At 38.1% G+C, this 25,285-nt stretch overlaps 1 protein-coding gene across 2 annotated transcripts; it reads right to left on the bottom strand.

The window, feature by feature from the left end:
• Window positions 1-478: 478 nt before the first annotated feature.
• crlf1a (cytokine receptor-like factor 1a) lies at window positions 479-24,072 on the bottom strand. 2 transcript variants are annotated; one of them, XM_079262285.1, is made up of 9 exons: window positions 23,869-24,072; window positions 19,255-19,533; window positions 17,215-17,344; window positions 14,123-14,292; window positions 4,801-4,958; window positions 3,675-3,749; window positions 3,489-3,582; window positions 1,230-1,418; window positions 479-1,116 (listed from the first exon to the last, which is right to left on the bottom strand). In XM_079262285.1, the coding sequence occupies exons 1-9, from the start codon at window positions 23,939-23,941 to the stop codon at window positions 1,100-1,102; spliced, it is 1,185 nt and encodes a 394-aa protein (XP_079118411.1). In that variant the 5' UTR covers window positions 23,942-24,072; the 3' UTR covers window positions 479-1,099. The 2 variants fall into 2 exon arrangements, with proteins under 2 accessions (XP_079118411.1, XP_079118410.1); XM_079262284.1 differs by having other exon boundaries at window positions 1,234-1,418.
• Between the last annotated feature and the right edge of the window lie 1,213 nt (window positions 24,073-25,285).

The raw sequence follows: 25,285 nt of genomic DNA, 5'->3' as shown, positions 1-25,285 counted from the left end.
GAACACTTGAGTTATAATAAGCATAGAGCCCATGATTTCCTACAACCACTATTTTTTTTGTTCATGTATTTTTTATTAAGTTCTTTTCAGATTTAAAAAAGTTTTTAAAAAAAGCTGAAATTGATTATTGGACAAAACTGTTTCCAGATGATACAAAAGGTGAACTGTTTAAAGCGTGCTAAAAGGTGCTAAAAGAGACTTCTTGGGCCGACTTTGCTTACTGACGTCACCGGCTGGGTGCAAAAAATAGTGTTAATAGAGCTATGTGAAAAAGAACATTTTTGCGTGTTAGGACACAGTAACAACAATGAAGAAACAAAGCAGTGCACACACAATTAACTTGCAAACCGAGTGTTTGGCAGCATTTTTATAGAACACTATTAGAGATTGATAACAACTTCAGTCATTGTACAGTCCTTACTAACTAAACATAATTTAACAATTATAAAACTTAACTTTATACTTTAAATATGCTGGTAGAATTCAGTACAAAAATAAAGGCAGTGAGACGTTTTAATACACAAACACCATCATATTATCAGTCACATACTGTCACTCAGAAACAAAATGAATGCTGGGTGAACCAGTTTGGCACATGTTCTGCCTATATAATGAAGCATTAATTAGAAATACTGTATGATAATTTGTAACTTTTTACATTGGCACCTCAGCGGAGGCTTCCACTGGAGAATCCATGGGTACTGAACAGCCACTAGATGGTGCTTTGGATCCAGAAGAAAACCCCCAAAATGTCACTTTACACATCTGGATACTCTGGATGCAACACTTCAGGTTCAGCTGGATTTGTTTTGTGAAAGCAGAGTAGTCCACACAGCTCTCTCTTGAAAAGCCATGATACCAGGATGTTCATGATGAGTTAACCATCTCTGTTTAAAGGCTCATACTGTCTGGGAAAGTTGCGCGGGGGAAGCAGATCCCACAGTTTTTCTTTGGATGTCCTCTTGCATCCACAGCTTGTATCCACATATATTTGGTAAAGCAAATTGTCTTAATATTGTTCTCATTTCTCATTCACACATATACATAAACTCACTCAGTTCTTTTCTTTCTTGCTTGCAAAGCCAGCATGTGCTATGATTTATCCCCTTGGAGAACCTAAATTGAAGACAAAATCTGTTTATTAATCAGCCGATACAGAATGATTTTCCCTTTTTATCGATTTGTGCAGGATGTGTTTTCAGGTGCTTTTCTGCATTAGCGATGCTTACCTACCTGGTTGCGAGTTTTGTGGGATTTCTGCATCAGCACCCTCCACTGGTCGTACAGCTTCATGGACATGCTGCTGCAGCCGTAGGCGTGTTTCCGCACCCAGCCGAAGAACTGCTTCAGCTCCCTACGCAAGGTGGAGTTGGAGTCTGCGCTAGACTTTGGGTCACAGGAGCCCGACATGAGTCGCTCTGTAGAGATGTGAAACAAGGAGGGTGTGAGACAAGCAAAACTAGTCCACAAAGCAAAGAAAGGAAAAGACTCATCACTTTTGTAAAATATTTATGAAACTGACTTCACTGATGAGGTTTTTATTAATTCTAGCAAAAATTTAAAGCATTTTTTTGCAAGAAGCAAGGTGCAAAAACAGTATAAACCTCAATGCAGTGTAAAAATATCCATGCGATATTTAAAGATGCACTACAGAACTTTTGCTGATTTTCTCAATGACGTGTCCTCCATCTATGGCTAATTTGGCATCGATCCTGCCTGTACAGTGATTTCACTCCAGACAGTAAAAGACAGTCCTATGTTCACTCTTGTCTTATCCTCTCTTGTTTTCTTTTTCTTTTTTATTCATCTCAAACACACATACAATACAAAACAAGGACGCACATTTGTGTACCATTATACATTGTTTGAGAAGGAGCAGAAGGAAGCCCAAGGCTTATTTAAATACTGCTCCTTGAATTTTTAATTCACTCCTTGTGAATTCCTTGTAATTTTTTCTTGAAATTACAGTCTTGAATTTTCAGTTATATGGCTATATACACAGTTTACATACTGAAAGTCATCAGCCAGATGGTTAAATATAAAGCAGCACTATCCACTCGATAGCATGCGATGTGTTGCATGAAGTACAACTTAGCTGCAGCGTCCTGAAAGAAAACATTGTTTCTTAGTGTTGGGACACTGCTGGACAACGATGGCTCTCGAAATTTGAATAATAAATTTCACTGTCCCATCAATTGAGTCCGGATCAAAGAATTTTTAGGTCAGAAAGTTACATATTGTGTCTTTAACATAATAAAATTCATATATTATTTGCAAACTGTTATTACAGTTGCAAGCGCTGAGTCTCTTAACTGCTGAATTGTGGGTTTTCAGTTCTCACACTGCCAGCAATAAGGCTGAGTACAACACAAAGCACAGCAGCACTTGAATTACAGCAAAGATCACAAGAAAACATCTTTCTATTCTCCTAAACATTAACTGCTGACCTACACTTGATATTCCAGATACAGGAGGTTTTATCTATTTTCCATTTATACTCTTACAGACAGTACATGTGCAAAGAAATATGAGTCAACAGTGAGAGGGAAAGCAAGTAATAGGAATAAAATATATGCTTTGACGTGCAATTAAGACAAACTGGAAGGTTTTTGATAATGTTGTCTTCACATAATGTGTATTTTGCTGTTATATTTGTAATTTACAAAGTAAAAGCGAATAATTAAAAATGGCCGATGTGCTGAGTAAAGTCTGTATATCAGAGACAGCAACCATCTTTTGTCCGTTGGCGTAGTTGCCGATTTCTTTCCTTCCATTGTGTTTTTTGTGAAATAACCAAGCCGTCATTATAAGCCATAATATAGTCATCTATCACCTGAACAAGCTATTTAAGTAAATGAGTAAATTACATCAAAGTTACAGGAAAAAGAAGTTCATTCTCAGAGTAACTGAGAATTACTTTGTTCCTTTGTCCATGATTTTTATTTCCAAAGCTTTCCCTTGTAGAAGCCTTCACAGAAAAATGTGTGTTTTTATGAACAGGCTTTTGTTTTCCTAACTGTGGTCTATTTTGCGGTCAGATTATGATAACAGCAGTTACTGTATGTCTGTGTCGGCAACAACCTCATGAGATCCAGATAGACAGGCTGCGCCAGTGCTCTTTTTCTGATCTGAGCTCTTTCATCATTTCTTTGTCAAAAACTTATTTCTATTGCAACTAAAGCATACCGAAGGTCTGGTTAGGTATGTCAGTTGTTCAATATTGTTGCCCAACTATTTCTTATAAGGTTAGATCAGTGCATCTGTTATGAATAAAACTGCCGAATAAACAGAGAACAGTCTGATTGACATCTTCATCTTCTGCTTCTGTGAAGCAGCCGCAGAGAACCGCTGGATACGAGGTACACCATGATACTAACCTCATTTCTGAGCAACAAATTGCCTCTTAAGGGACCAAAATGCTCCCAGAAACTGAGATCAAGAACAGAAAAAGGCCCTTTGAGTGAATCTCTGACTGTGAGTGTACTCACCGCTGTGGGGTGTGGAAGCAGCTGTGGGATGGCTCCACTCGCTCCAGATTCCAGCTTTGCGAGAGCCGTAGATGCCTACGGGGTTACACCGAACCTGCAGAAAGTATATGCATTGAAAAGGACTAACTCTTTGAAACATTAACATGCACTAGGATGCAAGTATACACACACACACAGTCTGCATACCTGGACAAAATACACTGTTCCAGGTCTCAGTCCAGCAAGTCTACATGATGTCTGATTGCCAACGTCATCCATCACCTACACAACAAAGAGAGGACACAAACACTGACGAGGTGAATGCTGGAGGTCTGACCACAGTATTAAATACCAATGGGCACAAACTAAAACACAGGGCAGATTCAAAATGCACAAAAACACAACCGCAAACCATGTGCAGACCAAAAACATGCATGAACACCACATTGTTTAATGACTCCTGATCAGCATGTTTATGAAACTATTTTAATATAACCATGCCTGCTGGGTAAAATCTGTTCTCTGTTATTTATTGCAGAGCAGCATATGCTGGGACACACACACACAGTAGTATGTACAGGTACTCGTGCAAACTGAGCAAAACTGAAAACTGGCAAATACAGCAACATAGAGAGAAAGAAATGCGTCTGCTAAAGTTAATAATCTAGTCTAAAAATCCCCACTTTCTTTCTGGCGTCCAGTCTGTAAACACTTGTTAGGAGGGACTCCAACAGAAAACAGAACATGGAAATTACAGGCATCAGAGGGCTAATGATGTGATGTAAGGGAAGCCAAGCAGGCAGAAGTTACAGCAGAGCGTCTTTACAGCCATATTGAAGACATTAACAGCTGAGAAGTATCCCTCCATTCCTTAGCATGACCTCATGATTAGGGCTGGTTCAGAGGCACTTTGTTTCCACCATCAACTCTTCAGGCCACTTGGATTTCTGCCTCCTCTCTCCTCCTTCGAACGGTTTCATCCCTCTGCCGCACCTCTCCACTCCCATTCTTTTATTTTTCCTCTTTGCAAGTAAAGACTTGCTAATATTACGGCAGTGCAATTCTCCTTTAATTACAGGAAACTCTTCCCTCCTACCCGGGAAAATGTTTTCTCTTGAGCATCTGCATGTCTGACTGTGTCACACTGTATGTTTTTTTATTCATAAAAGGCATTTATGTCGTGAGTTTGTTGATTTACAGCAGATTTAAACCTGACTAGATTCTTGACGTTTTTGATAGTTGACCCCAGACTAAAAAGTTGGATCAGTGATGCAGTTATGTGTGTTTTTCATGTAACAGACAGAGACAAGAGTCATATCTTTATCTTCTTTACCTTCCAGTCTTGGCTGTCTTCCAGCCTGTAGCGGATCTGATACTTCGCCTGAAACAGGAAGTCTTTAAGGGCGGGCGGTGCTTCCCAGCGAACACTAAGCTGGTCCTCCAACTGGCCAACACGACTGACGGTAACACCTGACGGAGGGTCTGTGGTCACTGTATGAAAGAAGACAAAGCAGATAATTAAATAATAGACTGAGAAAATATTCAGGTGCTTTAACCTTGTGTGCACTGCATGAATCAGTTTTGCGCAGTAAAGCAACAATACATCAGTTTCTGACCCTAAAAGTGACCGAAAGCTTCTGATTCATTCGTATATGTAACACAGACATTTACTATGTACATTCTTGGAGTTGCCATTTCCCTGAAGCATCCTGAGGTCAACAAACTGCACTTAGCTATTTTCTTTTCAGCCCATGGGATCCCACTCCAGCTGCATTTTGATTTATGTTAAAATGTCACAAACCAACAACTGGATATCAACAAAATGGTTGTTTTGAATGTGCACCATGGCAAATTCAGCTGAGAAATGCAAGAAGACATTATCAGAGGAGGCAAGGAAAAGAGAGAGAGAATGTTACACACATGGATGGGGTAAGAGTCAACACTGGAAAGACTTTTACTGACTGGAGAGAGCTCATACAAGAGAGGATGCAAAGCGGTTGCAGAATCCGCTAAAGCCAAAGTGCAAAAATGATTCAAAGTTTAGTTGTGTGGGTTTAATACTCTGGTATGTAAATGTCCTTGATTAAGTAGTAGCCACATTTTGTGTCTAATGTTTGATCTTTAACTTTTCACGTTGAGAGTATACAAACAGGTTGAGCTCAAAACTCAGACATCAGTGTTTCTTTTTTTGAGATGATACTTCAACGTGGATGTGAAGGTTCAAACTCTGTGCATTTTAAGTACAAGATAAGATTATAAAACAAAATTCCTGATGTTTTCTTTGGATCTTGTTAAACTCATGCTAAGATAATAATAGTTGATGCAGCTTGAAAGCAGCCAAAGAAGTAAAGTCGTGGGCAACAAAATAAAGGCAATAACGTAAAAAGTACCCCCAACAAACTTAAACAACCCTTTACATTATATGTTTGCGGGGTGAAGAAACCCTCTCAGTTGTGATCTGAAGGTGTAGCAGTGAAGTTTCTCTGTTTAGCACAGCATACTGAAGGATTGTTCAGCACCGGGGAGGTTTGCGGTCTCTGGGTGCCTTTTTGACTTGTGTGAGCTAGTGGAGGCTTTTTCATCTGACAACAATTATCTCTTTGACAAACAAACATGCAGTGACAGACCATTACTTTAACCTTACTCTTGTTTTGTTTTAGGCTTTTGGGATCATTTCAGTATCAACTTCAGTTCCCTTTCAAAATGTCATCCTTTACAAGTAAACAAACTCAGGGGGAGGTAAAGATTGGAAAAAGTGAACGCTCACACGAGAGTTTAAGTTTCTGGTTGGCAGGATTTAGGAAGTAAACCGAATGGGGGCATGTACTTTCATCCGTCTTAGAGAACTTTTGCTGCTTTTTCAAGAATAAAAGAGCAAATAATAATAATGATGATAATAATAATAATAATAATAATAATAATAATAATAATAATAATAATAATAATAATAATAATAATAATAATAAAAAATAAAAAAATAAATAATAATAATAATTAAAGCCGCAAGCAGCATCCCCCCCCCCCCCCCCCCCCCCCCCCCACCATACATTCTATAATGTGTTAAGGACCTACCAAATATGAATAGTTACAGTTTTGGTGCACATCGCATGAATTTGTGCAAAGATATAAGCAAACCGTGTTTCATGGCGAGAAGGATTTTTTCCAAGATGGCGGACACCCCGTTGCCATGGTAACAGATGGTCAATTGAGTTTTTTGCTCGTCTTGGTTACTTATACATGTGTACCGAATTTCGTAGCCCTAGGTCAAGGTAGACTATCGGGCCCCTAGGGGCCCTCCCCAAAATGCGCCCCCCCACAATACATATTACAATGCGTTACGGACCTACCAAATATGAATTATCAGAATTTTGGTTCCGATCGGATGTATTTCTGCGAAGATATGAGTGAACCGTGTTTCATGGCGAGAACGCATTTTTCCATGGGTTGCCACGGTAACACGCTTTCTCCTATCAGAAAGATTTGAATAACTTTTTATCCCCATCTTGTCACGAAGCTTCCTGCTGAGTATAGAGCTAATCGCATGAATCGCCACAGACTAGTTCGTTCAAATACGATGCGCTCAAAGTGATAAAAAGGTTATAAACGCCAAGATGGCGGACACCCCGTTGCCATGGTAACAGGTGGTTAATTGAGTTTTTTGCTCGTCTTGGTTACTTATACATGTATACCAAATTTCGTAGCCCTAGGTCAAAGTAGACGATCGGGCCCCTAGGGCCCCCCCCCCCCCCCCACAATACATATTACAATGCGTTAAGGACCTATCAAATATGAATTATCAGAATTTTGGTTCCGATCGGATGTATTTCTGCGAAGATATGAGTGAACCGTGTTTCATGGCGAGAACGCTTTTTTCCATGGGTTGCCACGGTAACACGCTTTCTCCTATCAAAAAGATTTGAATAACTTTTGGTCCCCATCTTGTCACGAAGCTCCATGGCGAATGTGGAGCCAATAGCATGAATCCCCTCAGACTAGTTCGTTCAAATGCAATGCGCCCAAATTGACAAAAACGGGCAAAAAAATGGCCACAAACGCCAAGATGGCGGACAGCCCGTTTCCATGAGTACAGGCGTTTCAATGACTTTTTTACTTGTCTTGATGTGATAGACATGTGTACCAAATTTCGTCGTCCTACGTCAAACTAAAATTTTTTGACCCCATTCTAGAGGCCATTTTTGGCGTTTCTAGGGGGCGCTGTCGAGGCATTTTTGCATTGGCGTGCATACAAACACCAGATTAACAAAATTTTCACCGGACGTGAGGTGTGTGCCAAGTTTCGCAACTTTTCACGGGGTCTAAGGGGGTCAAAATTGAGCGAGTTGTGCTTAGAACGAGAAGGAGAATAATAAACATTTGGAAAACAATAGGGCCCTGCCATACTTCGTATGGCTCGGACCCTAATAATAATAATAATAATAGTAAGGGAAGTGAAATGGATCCTTTTTGGGGTTTTTTAATACAATGCATAAGTTGTGCTATGAGGTTAATCAATTTTAACCTCAAATTTCAATTAATGTTTTTTTTTTGTCAAATATTAAACATTCATAAAAGAATATATTTGAGAATAATGTTTGTTCTTCCTCGAAAATTCTCTGTTTTTGAAAAGTTGATTTCTTGTCCTGGCTCCATATTTCTCAGTTTTATAACCTTCACTGATACTAAATACTAAATCTAAAGTTCTCATTAACATCTATAATTCCAATTCAATACTTTCTCTTGGTCAGATCCATTTGTTTTACAGAGAAAAGAGGCCCAAACTGGCAGTAATTTAGACCTTTAACTGGGTGCTGAGGACCATTTGGAAGGTTAAATAACATTTAGTTGTTCATTTGAAAAAAGGGAAAATAGTCACATTATCCCTGCAAAGTTAAATGGTAAAGCCAGTGGAGTAATTGGAAAGTAATTGGAATTGGGCCTAAGCCAAATTTTACAGTTACTGTTAACATAAGCGATGTTGAAACATCCTCTTCTGCACTCCCATGCTCGAAATGAATGAGGGAGAGTAAAGGAGGGTTACAAGACAACAGAGTAAGATGAATTGGGAGTTGGCATGTAATGGACAAACCATAAAACTTTGTAAATCCCCCAGTACCACAATAAATGTCAAAGCGAGAATTCAGATGGTGTATCAACTCCAAGGAAGACTAATTTGGGGGGATTTCCTTTTTTAAATCTAATCTGCTACTGTGCCATCAGTTTGTCACCAAATACCAGAATCATTTACCTAATTTATGTTGCAGGGTGAGAGGCAGGTGATATTAACCCATGAGAAGGTGATTCTAAAAAGTAAACTGAGGTCTACGTGGAGATGTAGCTGTCAGTCTTAGACCTACACAGGCTGCATGTTGCCAGCATGAAGCTTCCAGGATGCTTTCATGGAAGTGCTTATATCCATGTGCAAAACACTTCAGTCTGCCCTCATTTCTTTTTGTTCTGATTTCAAGAAGTCTGACTTGTGATCTTTTAAAATGCTCTTGAGCGATGCCTTTCTGGAGGAAAGTTTTTCTTTGGATGTTGGCTTTTTTTTTCTTCCATTTTAACTCCACTCCTTGAACCTGATCTTATTTAGAGGAATGGGTTTCTTTTGTTTGTTGATGAGATGATACTGACCTTTGAATCATGCAAACATAAGACATCTGACTATTTTCTGCAGGATTACTTTACAATGTTTTGAGTACAATCAGTGTTGTGCATCAATATAACAACATCAGCAAGAATAAAATGGTTAAATTGTTTATTTAGGCACTTACCAGAAGCCCATCCCTAAGACAAACAGTTGGTCCCCATTACTTTAGTTGAAACTACAAAAATGCCAAAGCTAAGACAGTTTGATAGACTTAAAATAGCCATTTCTGCATCGACAAAGTGATTTCAGAAGAGCAATAAGTTAAAACTTGACATAATTCTGATGTTGAGTGGATCCTTAAAATTTTGAGGAAACTGGACAAGCTTGGGCAAAGTCTGGACAAATGTGGCCCCCTTAAAAATGAGATGTTGCATCAATAGAGGTCTTCATGGGAGGCTACTGAGAGCTGCTCTTAAAGTATAAGTAAAACTTCTACTTTTTGTGTGGCTCTACCTCCTGCCAAATTTTGAAAAATGCCAGAAACTGGAAGCATCTGGCTATGAGGTCTGGTGACATAGCGGAGCACATTTACCTCTACATCACAAAAAACAAAATCTGGTTTAACAGTTGGGGGTTGACTTATTTTTTGACTCACAAAAATCATGATTTTTAAATAAATAAATAAAAGAAAAATAGTTTTCATCAGGATGAAGTAGTGCGAGGCTAAAAATAAAATAATTTTAGGTGATAATACCCCTTTAAGGAAGGGAAATGGAGAGAAAAGGCTGAGGAATGCCAAATTACACAAGAACTGGGCTGGAAATCAGTGACAACAGGTTTTATAGAGTGATGAATCTGCTTTGGAGCCTGGACCTCACGATTACTAACGCAGTGTTGGATCATCTTGACAGAGAACAGAACAAATGGTAGACAACATCCAAAATAAAGCTTTGGAAAGTTCTCCAAGAAAAAAGAAACTTAGTTTCAGGCAGTGTTAAAGAATAAAGAGGAAGCCTTTATAGACTTTGAACTGGTTAAAATAGTACAAAGTTTTTTTTTTAAACTGTATTTAAAATATGCATAAATTAAGCATCAAATTGCCTCTTAGCTACTTTTTCCTTGATTTCCCTGCAATATATACAAATGCCCACAGTACGGCAAATAAACCTATTACATTTTTTAACATAAAATATCCTAAATGTGCCATGTTACTAAGTTGTTTGTTTTTTCAGGACCAGAAAAAGACCAAGCTTAAAATAAGCATGAACAGTTTTGAAAGACAGTTTCTACTGAACTCTGTCAAATCTCCTGAAAACAGGACTATCAATAAAATAAATTCTTGCCATATTTTCTATCAGAAAATAAGAGTTTTTGTAGTCACAAGAGGAAATAATTCAAGATTTTGCAAACTGTGTGTGGATCTTTTGCTTAATCCAACATGAAAGTTCAAAAGACAACCTGCAACTAGTCACAGAATAAAGAAATAAATCAATTAAACTCACCACAAAAAGCTAATGTTGGATTCAGTTTGTTTGTCTATTTATTAATAAACAAGATAGAAGTGTGCCATGTGCTTGCTTTTTTTTTTTTTTAAATTCAGCCTCAAGCACAAGTTAACACATCCCCACACACCTTCACACAACCCTCCCTGGAATGTGCTGCATGGCAGTATTTAGTTAACTATTTAAAATCAATGAGATGTGACAAATTACAGATGAATCATTGTTAATATATGTTGTGTCACTCCTCGAAACGTCACCATGTCAGAGTCAAACAGCAATACAAGTTTCCTCTAGTCCCATCTCCCATCTTCCATCTCCCTGAGGCTGAGGAATGCAGAAAAACTGTAGGTGTTCCCACCTTGCCTTCAAAGCTGATAGAACATGACTTTAGATGCGAGTGACTCACGGCAGCTCGACACAGGTGTGGTTTCTTTATGGCCTGCTTGTGTTGTGGAAAATGCTTGAATGAAGTGAAAGGCTAGGTCCGCTAGACTGAAACAAAAACGCACACACTCACACAAGCAAATCCAGAAAACGCCCACTCTTTCTGCTCGCCTGTTTCTATACGAGGCCCTGCCCTGCCCTGCCCTCGGGGTGTGTGTAAACAGGTGTGTGCGTGCATACATTAGCGAGAAGAAAAGGATTACAGTTTTGATGGACGCTTGTTTCCTCGCCAGTGGCATGTCCACCTCTGAAACTCAATATTCTTTCAGGAAGATTTTCCCAGCCCCATTTGGAGCACGTTAACAGTGAACCAGGTGAAGAATTCCAAGCTAATCAGGTTGTATTATTTCAGGTCCAAGTCTCAAAGCCTCAAAGCCTAAACTCCACAGGCCTCAGGGTCTGCAGCCGCCTTGGAGACAGGATTAGGTTCAAGGATCAGCCTGGAACATTCCAAAAATATGTGTGTGTGTATGTGTTTGTCTTAGTGTGTGTGTGTGCGTGTGTGTGTCCAGTGAGCATGAGTAAAGCGAAAATGAGCTTGTCAAAAGAGACAACCTCTTTCAGTTATTTCAATGGCGTTAACTCAAAACAAAAGTCATTTCGGGACACTATATTAAGGGGGGGGGGGGGGCAGTCATAACAAACCAATGCATGCTCAAGTGTGCGCATACATGCGTATACAAGTATGTGCATTTACGTCTGGCATAGCGAGTGAATCTGATCTCGTTGCATGCTCTGTTTGCTTAAACTACACTAAGCTAAGCAACGGACGACATAACAAAGCTTTAAAAGGTAATACCAGTCAGTTCCTATCAATGTGATGTGGTGCTTCAACATAGCAAAGTTAAAGCCATTTGGAATATGGTGAATAAGTCAGGGCCACGACTTTAATAAGGTGGGTCATAACATGATGGCAAACAGTCATAGTCTCACAGTTTTCCTTTTTTTAAGCCTGTAAGTACTTTAAAGATCATTAAATTATTTTGTTCCAGGCTGACAGTGTCATAAATACAGTGTCCTGTATTTACAAACTACAATGTTACACCTGCTCAACTTCCTGTTAAAGGAAGTACTTATGTGTAGACATGTTGTGGTCAAGAAGCTCCTATGAAGTTCCAACCAAACCCTGAAAAGAAGGTTAAAGATTTGGTTTGCACGACATCCCTGTGAACATGGTGTGTTTTCTTTTTCTGTGCCAGAAAAACTGGATTTAATATTTTAGAAGCTAAACTGTTGGGATTTTCACACACGAAACAGTCCAGAATATCCAACAAAATGTTTTGATGAGAGAGATCAGATAGGAGCGACCAGACCAGTTCCAGCTGATAAAATGATAACGATAACTTGAATAAACGCTTGCTAAACCAGTGCAATGGAACATTTTTTTAATGCAAAGTAGCACCTTGTGCCAAAAAAACTAAAGCAGGAAAGAACTAAAGGACATATTAGCAAAGAGCAGGAGGGTTTTCTGGGAGCAAGTTCACTAAGACTATCATCTTAGGTGATGTAATCAAAATGCGATTATAGATCTGATCCTCCTTCTATCAGCAATCTAGGCAACTGCTGGTGGTGTAATGGTGTGGAATATTTTCTTTTAGTTTACACTTTGGACTTTTGTGAATATTTCTGATAGTTTCCCTTTGTGACTGCAGTTTTAGTTCTACTCATGACTTCAGCATAATGATACACCATGTCACAAAACATATTGCTCATTCTGAAATGAGTTAATGTTGCATAAAAAGCCTTTGCTGTCACCTGATATCAACCAATCAGTAAATTTGTACTGTGGTGGAATTAACGAAAAACATGAAATGGAAGTGCTGTGCACAAATCTTCAAACATGTCACCTTCTGAGTAATAATTCAGTTAATTCCCAGAAAATCTTGTAGCAAATTACAAAGAGGAAAGTCACTTTCCCACAAACTTCTTAAGAAAAGAACATCTTTTAGAAAACTACATTGTAAGAATATTTTAGCATTTATTTTATCTAAACATGACTACCACTCGCCCGGAGGAGTGAGTGAGTGTGTGAGTTGTTGTTTGTTTCTGTGTGGCCCTGCGATGGACTGGCGAGCTGTTCAGGGTGTACCCTGCCTCTTGCCCAAAGACAGCTGGGATAGGCTCCAGCTTCCCCACGACCCTTAATCACACTAAGCGGTTAGGATAATTAATGAATGAATGGATGAATGAATGAATGACTTCCATTTGTAAAATAAAGAAAAGTAGTGTATCTTGTAGTTGAGGATAAACACTGGAGACAAACAAAGGCTCTGTGCAAATTGCTGCTGGCTAAGAAAAATTTGCCAAGTAAGCCAGATGTCAAACCACAACCTGTTGTTACACCATCTCTTTTGTATGGACTTACCAAACACGATACAACTTGTTAATTGACTTTTATTAGGTTGCTGGGGGGTACACTTTCAATCCTGTCAAGCTATTTGCTCTATTTACAATGTTAATGCTAAGCTAATGTAAGCTAGTTTAACTGAGATTATGGACTGTGGATTTACTATAAATCAACTGAGCTTAGAAATGTTTTTTAAAAAATCCACGTTGCTGCCATAATGGGCATTGGTTATGATATTACACTAATTAGTGAATGGAAATTTTTGTGGCCTGTCTATTACGTCTGCCCACCTTGAGTGGCACGTGGCACTTATCTGCTGAAGTCCAGTGTAGATGTGTATGGAGTAAGTAGATAACAGGCCATGATGGTGTAACACTCATTAGCCTTTATTTAGCCATTAACACACACTGAACTGAAGATGTCATGTCACAGCTGCCAGGTCATCACACTGTCTGTGACCATGGAAACTGTCAACACAGTCTACATCCAGGTAATAGTGGCTAGCAGCTACATGCTCAGTCTCAGCCTCATTGAACAGCTTCTAACCACCTGCCTGACTTCTCCTCATACATTGCGTTATAGCTTTTTTTTTTTATCAGTTCCCAACCCTGCAAAAAAAGCTATACAGCCCCACCCCATAAGTAGTCAAAACTGGTTCTTACAAGCCTAAACAGTGCTTGTCAACTACGTAAGATTAAGGCCTTTAGGGTCACGCTGAAACAATGATCTAAGTTCTCAGAACAGTAAAAGGGTCAAAGTTTCTTCTCATACTCACCAACGTCTAGGATGTCAAGGGTGATGACATCAGAGACAGCCCGACCCAGCTGGTTGGAGGCCTCCACCCAGATTTCGTAAGGTGTGAAGAGATGCAGGTCCTGGGTGATGCTGCAGGAGTACGGCTGTGTGTGAGTGTAATCCGCACACTCTTTCTCTGTACCGTACCATCTGTCAGGACAGAAAAAATGACTGATACAACTCTATAACTCGCTTTATATGTTTAAGAAAGGATCATGAAATAGAAAGTTGGACCAGAGCTGGCAAGCAAAATAATGAAAGTGGTGTGCCTGAAGAAGATGAAGAAACACTAACAAGAAATGTTAGCTGAATGTTTAGAAGTGAAGTTGTAGAAAATGAGATGGTAAAAATTGTGAGCAAATGCAAAAATAAGACAGACTGGAATGAAATTGACATGTTGATGCTGAAAGAGGTTTTTTGTAGAATTTCGAAATTATTAACTCATATCTGCAATTTAACAGGTACATTTACAACTAAAATGAAAATAGGAAAAGTTATAACGCTGTTTAAAACAGGAAACAAGCATCAATTAACAAATTATAGGCCAGTTTCATCGCTTTTACAGTTTTCTATAATACTGGGAAAGTTATTTATAAAGAGATTGGATAGATTTATTGACAAACATATTTTTTTCATCAGATTGTCAATACAAATTTAGAAATAATAGATCAATATCTTTGATGATAATGCCTTCATTAGAGGAAGTAACAGCAGTAAGATCAAGTAAGATCAGGAACTTTTTGCAGCATAAGTATTTATTGATCTCAAAAAAGTTTTTGAAACTTTTGGTCATGATATTTTGATGAATAAATTGGAGCAGCATGGGATAAGAGGGGTTGTGCTGAATTGGATTCAGAGCTATTTCCCAAAAAGGCAACAGTATGTGATGATTGATGAACACAAGTCAGATTGTTTGGACATTGTGGAGTCCCCCAGGGTTGAATGTTTGGGCCAAAACACTTTATTCTCTACATAAATTATATTTGGAAAGTTTCTGATACAGTGAAACTTATGCTATTTGCAGATTATACAAATATTCTATGTACTGGAGAAGACTTGCAGCAAGTTCTGGGAAAAAATCACAAAGGAAATGAAGAAAGTAAAAGATGGCTTGATAGAAATAATTTCTCAGTGAATTTAAATAAAACAAAAATGATGTAATTTGGAAACTGTACAACAAATATTGAGATACAAACAAAGTATATGATGTAATAATTGAAAGGGTATATTATTACAAATTTCTTGGTGTGACTATCAACCACAGAATGTGCTGGAATATACATATTAGGTTTGTTCAAATGAAAATGTCCAGATATATTGGAGTGTTGACTAATTCTAAACATTTTTTGAATCAAAAAAATCACTTTATATTCTGTCACTGATTGTGCCATATTTGATTTCTTGTGTTGAGCATTGGGGAAACACTTATAAGAGTTTACTACAACTGTTATATATACAACAGAAAGCAATAAGGGATAAAAAAGTTGGATATCGAAACCATAAAAACTCATTATTTTGGAAGTTAAAGACATTAAAATTCAGTGATTTGGTGGAGTTACAAATAGTAATAATAGTGTATAAAGCTAGAAAAAATTTGCTACATGAGCACTAACAAAAAATGTTTTTTAACTGTGAAGGGGATATAATCTGAGAGGAAAATTAAATGTGAAAATTTTAAGTGTGAGAACAACTATGAAAAGCATGTGCCTTACAGTTTATTGCGTACCATTATGGAATAATCTTATCTAGTTTAAGAAAAACGTCAAAGAAACATTATTTAGAAAGTATAACTTAAAAGAAAGTATGTAACCAATAGGATAAATCAGTACATAAAGTTATACTTGTAAATAAATATGAATGCATGTGAGTATATGCATATGTGTATGATGATGGACAACTGGGAATGTATATGTAGGCGTATGTTATGGGTCTAATCATGTGTATGTATATATATATATATATATATATATATATATATATATATATATATATATATATATATATATATATATATATATATATATGTATATATATATATATATATATATATATATATATATATGTATATATGTGTGTGTGATAAAAACATATGTGCAGAGGCCGGCATGTAAGTGTGGGTATATACTGGTATGTGTGTACATGAGTATGTACTGTATATGTACATGTCTATATTTATTTTGTATTTTTCTGTATTTATTTATTCTTAAAAAAACAAAAAAAAAATTTAAAATGACAATTAATGGAATAATTTAACTACTGTTAGGAAGTTTTGCTTCATCCTGCTCCTATTTGAGCTCAATAATACCTTACTCTTCTTTAACCTGTTGATTAAATTGTGTTATTTTTGTCCAAAATAATGAAACATCAAAGTCCAGTTTACTAAGTAACTGGTTCGAAATTTTTCATGCAACTGGGTTTCATTAAATCCATGTCCAAATTCCATATGAAATCTCTTGCAGTTGGCAAGCTGAAATACAGCACTTTGAATTGTTTCCATTTTGGTCTTTTCAAATAGCTGATTTGATTATTTTTGAAAGCTTAAATCACATATAAAACTTTTTTTAATTCCAGACTCACGTTTTTCTAATACTTTTGAAGTTTGTCTTTTTGAATGTTAAACTGCCTCCTCTCTGTGGCTACAAGAAACGTCATTATGTAAAGATTATCTGGTTCCAAGGCCATTTCTTTTCTCATCTCAACTAAGTTTATTTCTAGAACATTTGAAAATTGCATCTCTTGTAATTTTTACTGAAAACATTGTGGAGGACTCACTACGCTTGAGGGTTCATCCACTTAAAGCCAGGATGCACTTGCTTTTTGCTGACTTTGTCATAAGTCTTTGTGTTAAGCTACTTAGAAGTTCACTTAATTGACTTTTTCCTCCGTTTCTGCCATGTCAAAACATAACAACAACTGTAACTCTATAAGTAAGTAAGGCTTCATAGGCAACTCAGCATCACTTCTATGGCCAACATGCACCGACTTAATATGTTCTGATTAATTCAACATTTAATAAAAAGCTGGAGTACAGTCTAAAAGTACAGTGTGTTTGCAAATATTATGTATAAATACCTGAGTTTGTACTTGAGTTTGTACTGTGTACTGATATTGGTCTCTCCTTTTCCTCCAGGTGCCCAGCTGCAAGTCAGGTCTTTGGTGTTCCTGGACCAGCAGGTCAGATTGACCGGCTTCTCTGGAGGCACTACAACACAATATGGAGGAGAGACAGAAGATGAGGGAAATTGGTGAAGGAAAAGAAGAATATGAAGAGGAGCAAAAAGGAGTCCAAGAAGGAGATTTGAAAAGAAAAAAGAGGTGAGTAAGGGTACAAAGTTGCTTCTGGTTTTTACTTCAGCCCCATCATCCTGAGTAATTCATCACGAGTGCTGTTCCTCTGAAATAGCCTTTTTTCTTTTCATTTTTTGTTATTTTCTTAATTGGTCTGTGTGTATCCGTGTGTATGTGAGTGTGTATTTCTGTGTGCGCACTGTCCGATTTGGTTAGACTTGGGATCCCCGCCAACATTCTTCATCTTTCAGAACACAAGGTCCTCAACACCAATGTCACACAGAGATTAAGATCCCCACTGCTTCTCAGAGCCTAACTGTGGGTCTGTGAAAATGCACACATATACTCTAGTGTCTCGTCAAATGTCATTATTTATATCATCATCTCATACGGTCATTCATGTCTGTGTGGGATGTGCTAAGAAAGAAGAAAATGTGAAAAAAACAAACTCAAAATTGTATTTTTGTACTTTATGAAAGATTAATATAGATTTTAGACTTAAAATATCTTAAAGTTAAGGGTTATTTTACTAAAGCGCAGTTATCAGTTTGTCAAGTTAGTTTTAATATGACTCTCAGAAATATCTGATAATGCAGAAACATCTTTGAAACATCTCTGAAGTATAATCTGATGTTGAAAGAAACATTTCGTACTGTGATCATTGTGAGGTTTTTAGTATACCTTAATTAATTAGTTAAGATACTGAATACAAAATACTTAACATCCCATCACAGTTTACATCAGGATAAAAAAATAACCAAAAAAACTTCTATGTAGCCATTTCAAGTGGTTTGTATGATCTAGTTTCTTTGTCACTTTTAACCTTGGACTACTAAGGACTTCTAGCCCTGTCAAACATTAGCATTGCTAATGTGTTCCTAAACATGCATAATTCTGTTGCTTCAGCTAACTTATCATACATGAAGGCAAAAAATACCTATGTATCTATCAAAGCGTGTGTTAAGTGTTTAGAGTAGTTCTGTATCCTGACCAGGAAGTATTTTTGCTGGCGCCAGCAGCCTGATTATTTTGGCTAACCATAAAGGCTGTGCATGTAGCTAAACTACAAGCTAAGCTTTTCCAACCAAGTAAACAAATATTTTTTTCAGTCAGTACAGACAGTCAGTTTGTCTTTATGCTGAATTTCACCTTAGTATAGAACATCTCAAGTTAGCCTGATTAATTTAGAGCACTGATGACCCTAAATCTTCGACAAATCTTTTCTTAACGTTAAGCTAATTCAAGCTAATTTGGTTAAACTCAGAGAGGCAAAAATGCTATTTAATAATTTAATAATCTCTTTGCAAGAAAGCCTTTCCAATAAATAGACGGTAAAACTTCCCATGGTAAATATAAGCCCATGCTTAACCTTAATAAGACAATACATTAGCAGAAGTGTAGACATTGGTGCTTGTCCTCATAAATGTAGAAGTACAAATGTGTTTGTGAGTTAAATGTCAAGCCCATATCCTGTGAGTGATAGTGCGAGTAATGGACCACACAGGTGGTCAAAGCATCTCACAGTGACACACTCATTGAGGCCTCTCTCTGGGTCTGAAGGCAGCACTACTAAACATAAAATACAACTACAACTGTGCACGGACACTTTCCAATCTGCCCACTGCTTCCTTGTTGACCCCTTTTATTCCCATTTCCTTTTCATTTCACTTACAGTATCCTTTTAGTGTGTTACTTCTTATAATCCTTAATGGATTAAGCATTTGCTAAACTTCAGACGCATCTCACAGTGAAGCATATGTGGATACAGATATATCACACAAAGAGACAAAGTTCTAAGGTTATACATGTTAGACTTTAACTTACTCCCAACATAAAGACAGGAGCCGGCCAATATGTGTCCCTTGTGGTTGTGACAGACGAGGTTGTCACCAGATGTTTGCCTGGAGGCATTGAGTCCAGCCAGCGTCACGCTAAGGTTGGTCGGGCTCAGAACTCTGTAGAGGCAGCTTGGCAGCTGTTGACCATTTAGCGTCCAGAACAGCGAGCTGGCATGGATGCCAAGGTCAGGGTGGACCCAGCAGCTGGCAGTCAGGTTGGACCCCATGCGAAGCACTGGGTCCTGGGGGTAGATAATTGCTACATCTGGAGAATGAAGACAGTTGATTGAATGAGTATATATTCTGAATGGTGACTGGTCTAAAGTTTAAGCTCATTACCCAACAAAGGATGCAGTCTGCTATTAAGCAACGCTCCAGATGTAATAATGTGTCCCTGAGAATGAAATAACAAACATTCATTTTCTACATACCATCTATCTACCATGTAGTAACTCCAGATAGTGAGTGCACTATTGTGTGATTACTGCTTCAATTTTAAATCTATTTCTACAGATTTCTGACAAGTTTTCTCGACTTAAGTCTTAGTTAGTGTTTCCTCGTGTGTAAATTTCTTATTGTCTGATTCTGGTTTATTTTCTAAATTTTAAGGCATTCCTTTACTTCTTTCAAGGATGAGGAAGAAATCATTTTACAGTCTGTACAGTATTTACTTGTACTATTCCCTCGCTTCTTTGTTAAAAAGGTAATCACTAAGTCCAACTGGGGCATTATTATCCAATGCATCAGGAGCCAAGCTAGTATCTGCATTTCCACAATAATCTGTGTTTGGCAAAGAGGGTTCTCAGTGTTTCTACCACTGTGGATAAATTATTGGACTGCCCTGACTGAGATTTCATCCACAGTACATGTCGGCAACATTCTGAAACATCCTCCCAAAGAGGATTTACACAAGTCTGAAGAGGCCTCATCCATGATCAGGTCAGGCACTCTGCTGAACATAGTGGAGCCTCTGCTAGGATGTCTTGGTTGGCTTGTTATGCATTGCATTGTCTCAATCTAGATTTCATTTCAGCATTCAAATTTAGCCACAACAATTGGTGTAAATTCTAGCTTACAACACTGAAACCCCTGAATAGGACTCAGGAGGTTTCTCAGTCAAAAGTTAATTTCGGAGAATTTGTCATTTTACACTTTCCTACACTATACAGACTTTGTTCAAATAGGGGAAACATTAGATAACTTTTATTAACTTGAGGTTGCATCCAATTATAAGTACAGTCATGTATCTATTATACTTAGAAATAGTCTGCAGAGTCATGCTTAACTCCACATCTATCTTATCCACACCACTCAAACTTGTCTATCTCTTCACTAAAACGATGATCGGCTGAGGCATAAATAGGAAGCTTCCTGTGGTCCAACAGAACTCAACTCAATAGTTGAACTTTCTGTATAACAGAAATATGAAAAAAAGTAAAAGAAGTCTTAATTTGGTGTACTTTGATACTGACATGATAACTGGAAAGCTCCTTTCAGAATCTATGGTAAAAAGCAAATGAACTTATTGAATTAGCTAAAACACTACCGCTTTCACAGGAGCATTCAAGACGAAGCCAAAGCTTGCTCGGACAAACATTAAGAACGGAGTAAACATGTCAACCCCGAATTCACAGAGTTGAATCACTCTGCCCTCACACATAAAAACAGAGGGGGTTTGATGTAGAACCATCAATAAAACTGAAAAAGGACACAGGAATGAAGAAAAAAATGGCTGCCATTAGCAAGTCCTGAAATCAGGTCTCGTGATTAATAAAGCTACGACTTAATGCAACTGTACTCCAGCATTCAAATGAGCACTTTTTTATTTGTTTATACGAAAATGCTGTAGAAAGTCCAGGGAATATCTAGTGAACAAATGGACCCCTTGTTTATTTTAAGCTGCTACACTTTTTCTTTTTAGAAAGCAGCAACATCTGATGCTCCAGGAGAACAATAGGTTTATTATTCATTTGTTTAAAAGTGTATTTTTTGTATGACTATATAAGACTCTCATTTTAATCACAGTTTATTTCAATTTGATTATTTGTCTGTCTTTTGGGATTTTAATCCTGATGACAGCAAAAGAAAGGATAAGTACATAAATTGACCTTTTTTTTTTTTTTTTATCAAATGATCATATTTGACACCCAAAGGCAAAATAGAGAAGCTTTTGATCTCACAGGCGAACATAACACTAAAAGAATTAAAAAGAAAAGATGTGAAGAAAAGAGGATATTTTCTAAAGAGAAAATAACCTCTTTTTTATTAAAAAAAGAAAGAAAGAAAAGGTTTCCGTCTACATAGACAGAAATATGAAAGCATGTAAAACGATTTCTACGATTAAATGATTAAACAGCTAGAGAGTAACAGCATCAACACTTTGTCAGACCACTACAAATCTGCGCCCGGGGCCACGTCTATTCAGCTGCCAGCCACCTTACGCTGACAGACTGTGTGGTCTTTTATGGAGCTGCCGCCTTTGAAGACATGAATTCAGCTGTAACTCCGCTCCAGCCTTAATATCATAACCTCCTCTTGAGTCTTGACAACACTTCTACACATTTATGCACACACATGAACACAAACAAACCAATGCACAGAGGCTGTTTGTCTTTGTCATTGGATACAGTGGACTAAAGGCTGCTGTGATTAGCCAACAATATGCAGCTCCAGCTGAATAACAATCAGTGTTTAAGTATTCCAGGCGCTGAGGACGAGCCCTTGCCCTGAAGCGGGGTGTGAAGCCTTCTAACACCCCTTCTTTCACAGTTCAAACACTGCAGTGAGACACAATTACTGCTGTTTATTGTCTCTGCTTGACACGCTCACTGAAGGAAATGGCTTGTAAAATATTATTTGTTTGGAGAGGCTGTGGCTGCTTTAACCCAACTCTCATCAGGGCAGGGGATGAGTTCAGCCAGCGATGGATGGAAGATGGAGTTCAAGCTGAAAAAGTGGAAAATGTTTCAACTTTTGTTTCATGACTACAGACTACATGAGAGGTCTCCAGTGGCCAATTTTCAAGTCTGTGGTGGACTCAAGTGGACTTCATGCTGTCAGTCTTCAAAGGTACATTACATCTCCCCCGTTTTCCTCTAAAAGAAATGTTTATTCATCACTCATCCATGCAAGAGCTGAAAGAAAGCCTCTACTTTCTTCTGAGTGCTTTACAAAAGACATACATGTGTAGCTTTATGAGGAGCTGGTGCGGATGAGCGGGGTGGAAAAAGTCACGCAACATTTAGCGACAATGAACCACTCAGTGTCGTCTGCAAAGAGGTTGAGGAAACAGCAGTGGATGTTATATGCTTTTCTTTTTAACCTTCACAGTTTCTCATAGTGGCTGATGATTTTACCTAGAAAAAGTGGACATAACTGTCCCTAGTCAAGTCAGATAAGGACAAGTCCAGACAGGAGAAACAGCAAGTATGCATAAAGTATATTTCAGGTCTTTAGTAGGTTCTTATTTTGGCATTACATGATCAGATCCAACAAAATCCTCTCATTATTCCTTAAATGCATAAACTCCAAAAGGTTATAGGCTGCAATAAAAACTAATTATATGTTATGGGGGGGAAATTCCCCACTTAAACTGTTTACTTCAGTAGCATCTGTAAAGCACAACACTGTGTGAAAGGGAAGCACTGTCCATTATTCCAGTGAATAAACCAGCAATGACAACTTAGACTGCAGTAAACAGAAAAGAAACTTACGATAAAGACCTGTTTTCCTCTTTAAGCCCCTAGATACTTTCTTTTATTAGTGCCTCTCAAACAGGATGAAAAACAGCAGCTCCTTTGCAGCTGAGCTCGCCATAAAACCTAATCCAGCCACTTAAAGGGTGAAACGGACATAACTGAGTTATTCATGTTATTATGCATTAAGCTGATGGTTAACATTCTCCAAAACCCGAGCAAATGATGTCACTGTTTTGATGCGGTTCGTAAAGCCCCCATCCTCTCCATGTGTTAAACGAATTATGGTCTGACTTGTTGAAATCCAGCCTCCTGGGAGATGAGCTCTCTCTGCAGGGATACAACCAATACAACTGCAGCAGGAGCACATCAATAATGGAAGCTGTCAAAAAGACAAAGTGGCATTTGTATTTTTTTTTTTTCTTAAATCTACCAGACCCCAGCAGGAGCACTTATGTTATAAAGAAACTTTAAGGAGAATCTATTATCTTGCAATGGAAAAAAATGTTTTCTTCATTTTTTTTTATGGTCATCCTCCAATTTAAACGCTATATCTGTGTGGCTCTTTAATGTTTTAATTCTACTTTATTATTATAACACCTTTTAAAATACATATCAGGGCTTGTATTGTTTCTACAAATATAAAACACTGAGTAATAACCCTATACAATCCCTAATATCTTTAAACTAGTCAATATCCGGCTTCAGCTACAGGTCCACGTCTAAAGTCAAACATACCGAAGCAGGGAAGTGACACACGGTGCTGTTTACACTTAGATCCTCTGCTGACACTTGGTCGGGGCAGATCTTAGGACCAGAAAGAAAACCAATGTACCCCAACCCCACTCAACTCCCCAGACTGATTGCTACTTTACGCATCGACTGACATCTGTGTGTAAACTTACGTGTGGACAAGGATAGCACGCCGGGAGTGTGCAGCGTGAGGAAAAGCAAGCAGAAATCCAAGAAGACTTTCATTTTTCCAGTGGTTACTGTTATCTCGGAGCGGATTCCGAGTCCTCGTGTTGTTGTGTTGTCGCCGTCTGTTCGATCCAAAGACCCGAATTACGCACAGCAGCAAAGAGAGGGGGAAGAATAGCGCGAGCTGAAGGTGCCGATTTTTTTTTTTTTTTTTTTTTTTTTTAAATTAAACCAGTCACGAAATTGAAGGAGCTCAGTAAAATAAATAAATAAATAAAAGGGAAAAAAAAGTGTGACCCGGTGGAGAAAAAGTCACCCTGTGAAAAGTTAGAAGAACAGCTCCTTCCTTACTGAAAAAAAAACCCGTGAACGCACCACGTCTTGTTTGTAGTCGTTTCCCTTCTTAATGTTTCCTGCAGCTAAATCATACACAAGTTCATACTTTTTAAGCCCCTCCTCTCCCTCTGTCTTCCCACACAGTCGCCAGTCGTTCCCCCCTCTTCCCGTCCTTTCCCTGCTCTGTCTCTTTCTCTCCCTTTTTACCCCACACAGCCCCCCACAGCCCCCCGCCTCCGCTTAATTGATGGGTAAGACTCCAAGCCAGTCACTTTCACTGAATAACACTGTCTCTGCTGCTTTCCGAACCTCAGGTCTCTTGTAATTTTTCCACTACAGGAGGCTGTCGAGTCACAGGAAAGTTGCCAAATCTCAAGTCATTTTCCCCTCTTCTTCGTTCTTGTTGGCTTTTTGTTGCACATCCAGCTGCTCTGATGTCAAAAATGGAATTGTATAAATGATACCAGCAAAACAATGCAGACTTGGAGGCTTTTATTCTAAATAATATGAGCCAGTCCCAACAATATAACATGGAAACTGGCATATTCCTTCCCTAAACTGCAAATAAAGTAATTTCAATTGCTTTCAATATAAATCAGTCATGGCAGTGTGACTAATCTGATGGATCCAGTTGATCATTTTTGTAGATAAACGTCTAGATTCAGTTAATTTATCTTTGCGTAGGTTCTTTGATAGAAACAATGATTGTTTGGTTTGCCAGCAGATAATTTTGATAACTGCTGCTAAGGACTGACTGACTAAGCATGAGTCAAACAGTGAAACCGCCCACAAACTGCCTCACTTACAGCTGGTTTGTTTCATTTGATTTAAGAGGATTTATCAGCTTAGATGACATTCCATTAACAGGTAGACACAAAAGTGCCATGAACACACAGAGACTAGGTCCCGGATTAATTAAATTTAGGAGTAATATATCTTTTTAACTCACTTAATTGCAGAAAAGGACCATTTTTCTGCTTTTGCTTCAGTAACATTAAGCTGGACATGTAAATGTGTCTGCGCTGTGTTGAGCCTCTTCTGGAAGCAACTAAATATTTTTTTTCG

This window comes from Telmatherina bonti, assembly GCF_933228915.1.
Source record: "Telmatherina bonti genome assembly, chromosome: 22".
Taxonomy (NCBI): domain Eukaryota; kingdom Metazoa; phylum Chordata; class Actinopteri; order Atheriniformes; family Telmatherinidae; genus Telmatherina; species Telmatherina bonti.
The sequence above is the reverse complement of the archived record's forward strand: the minus strand, read 5'-3'. Positions and strand labels throughout refer to the sequence as shown.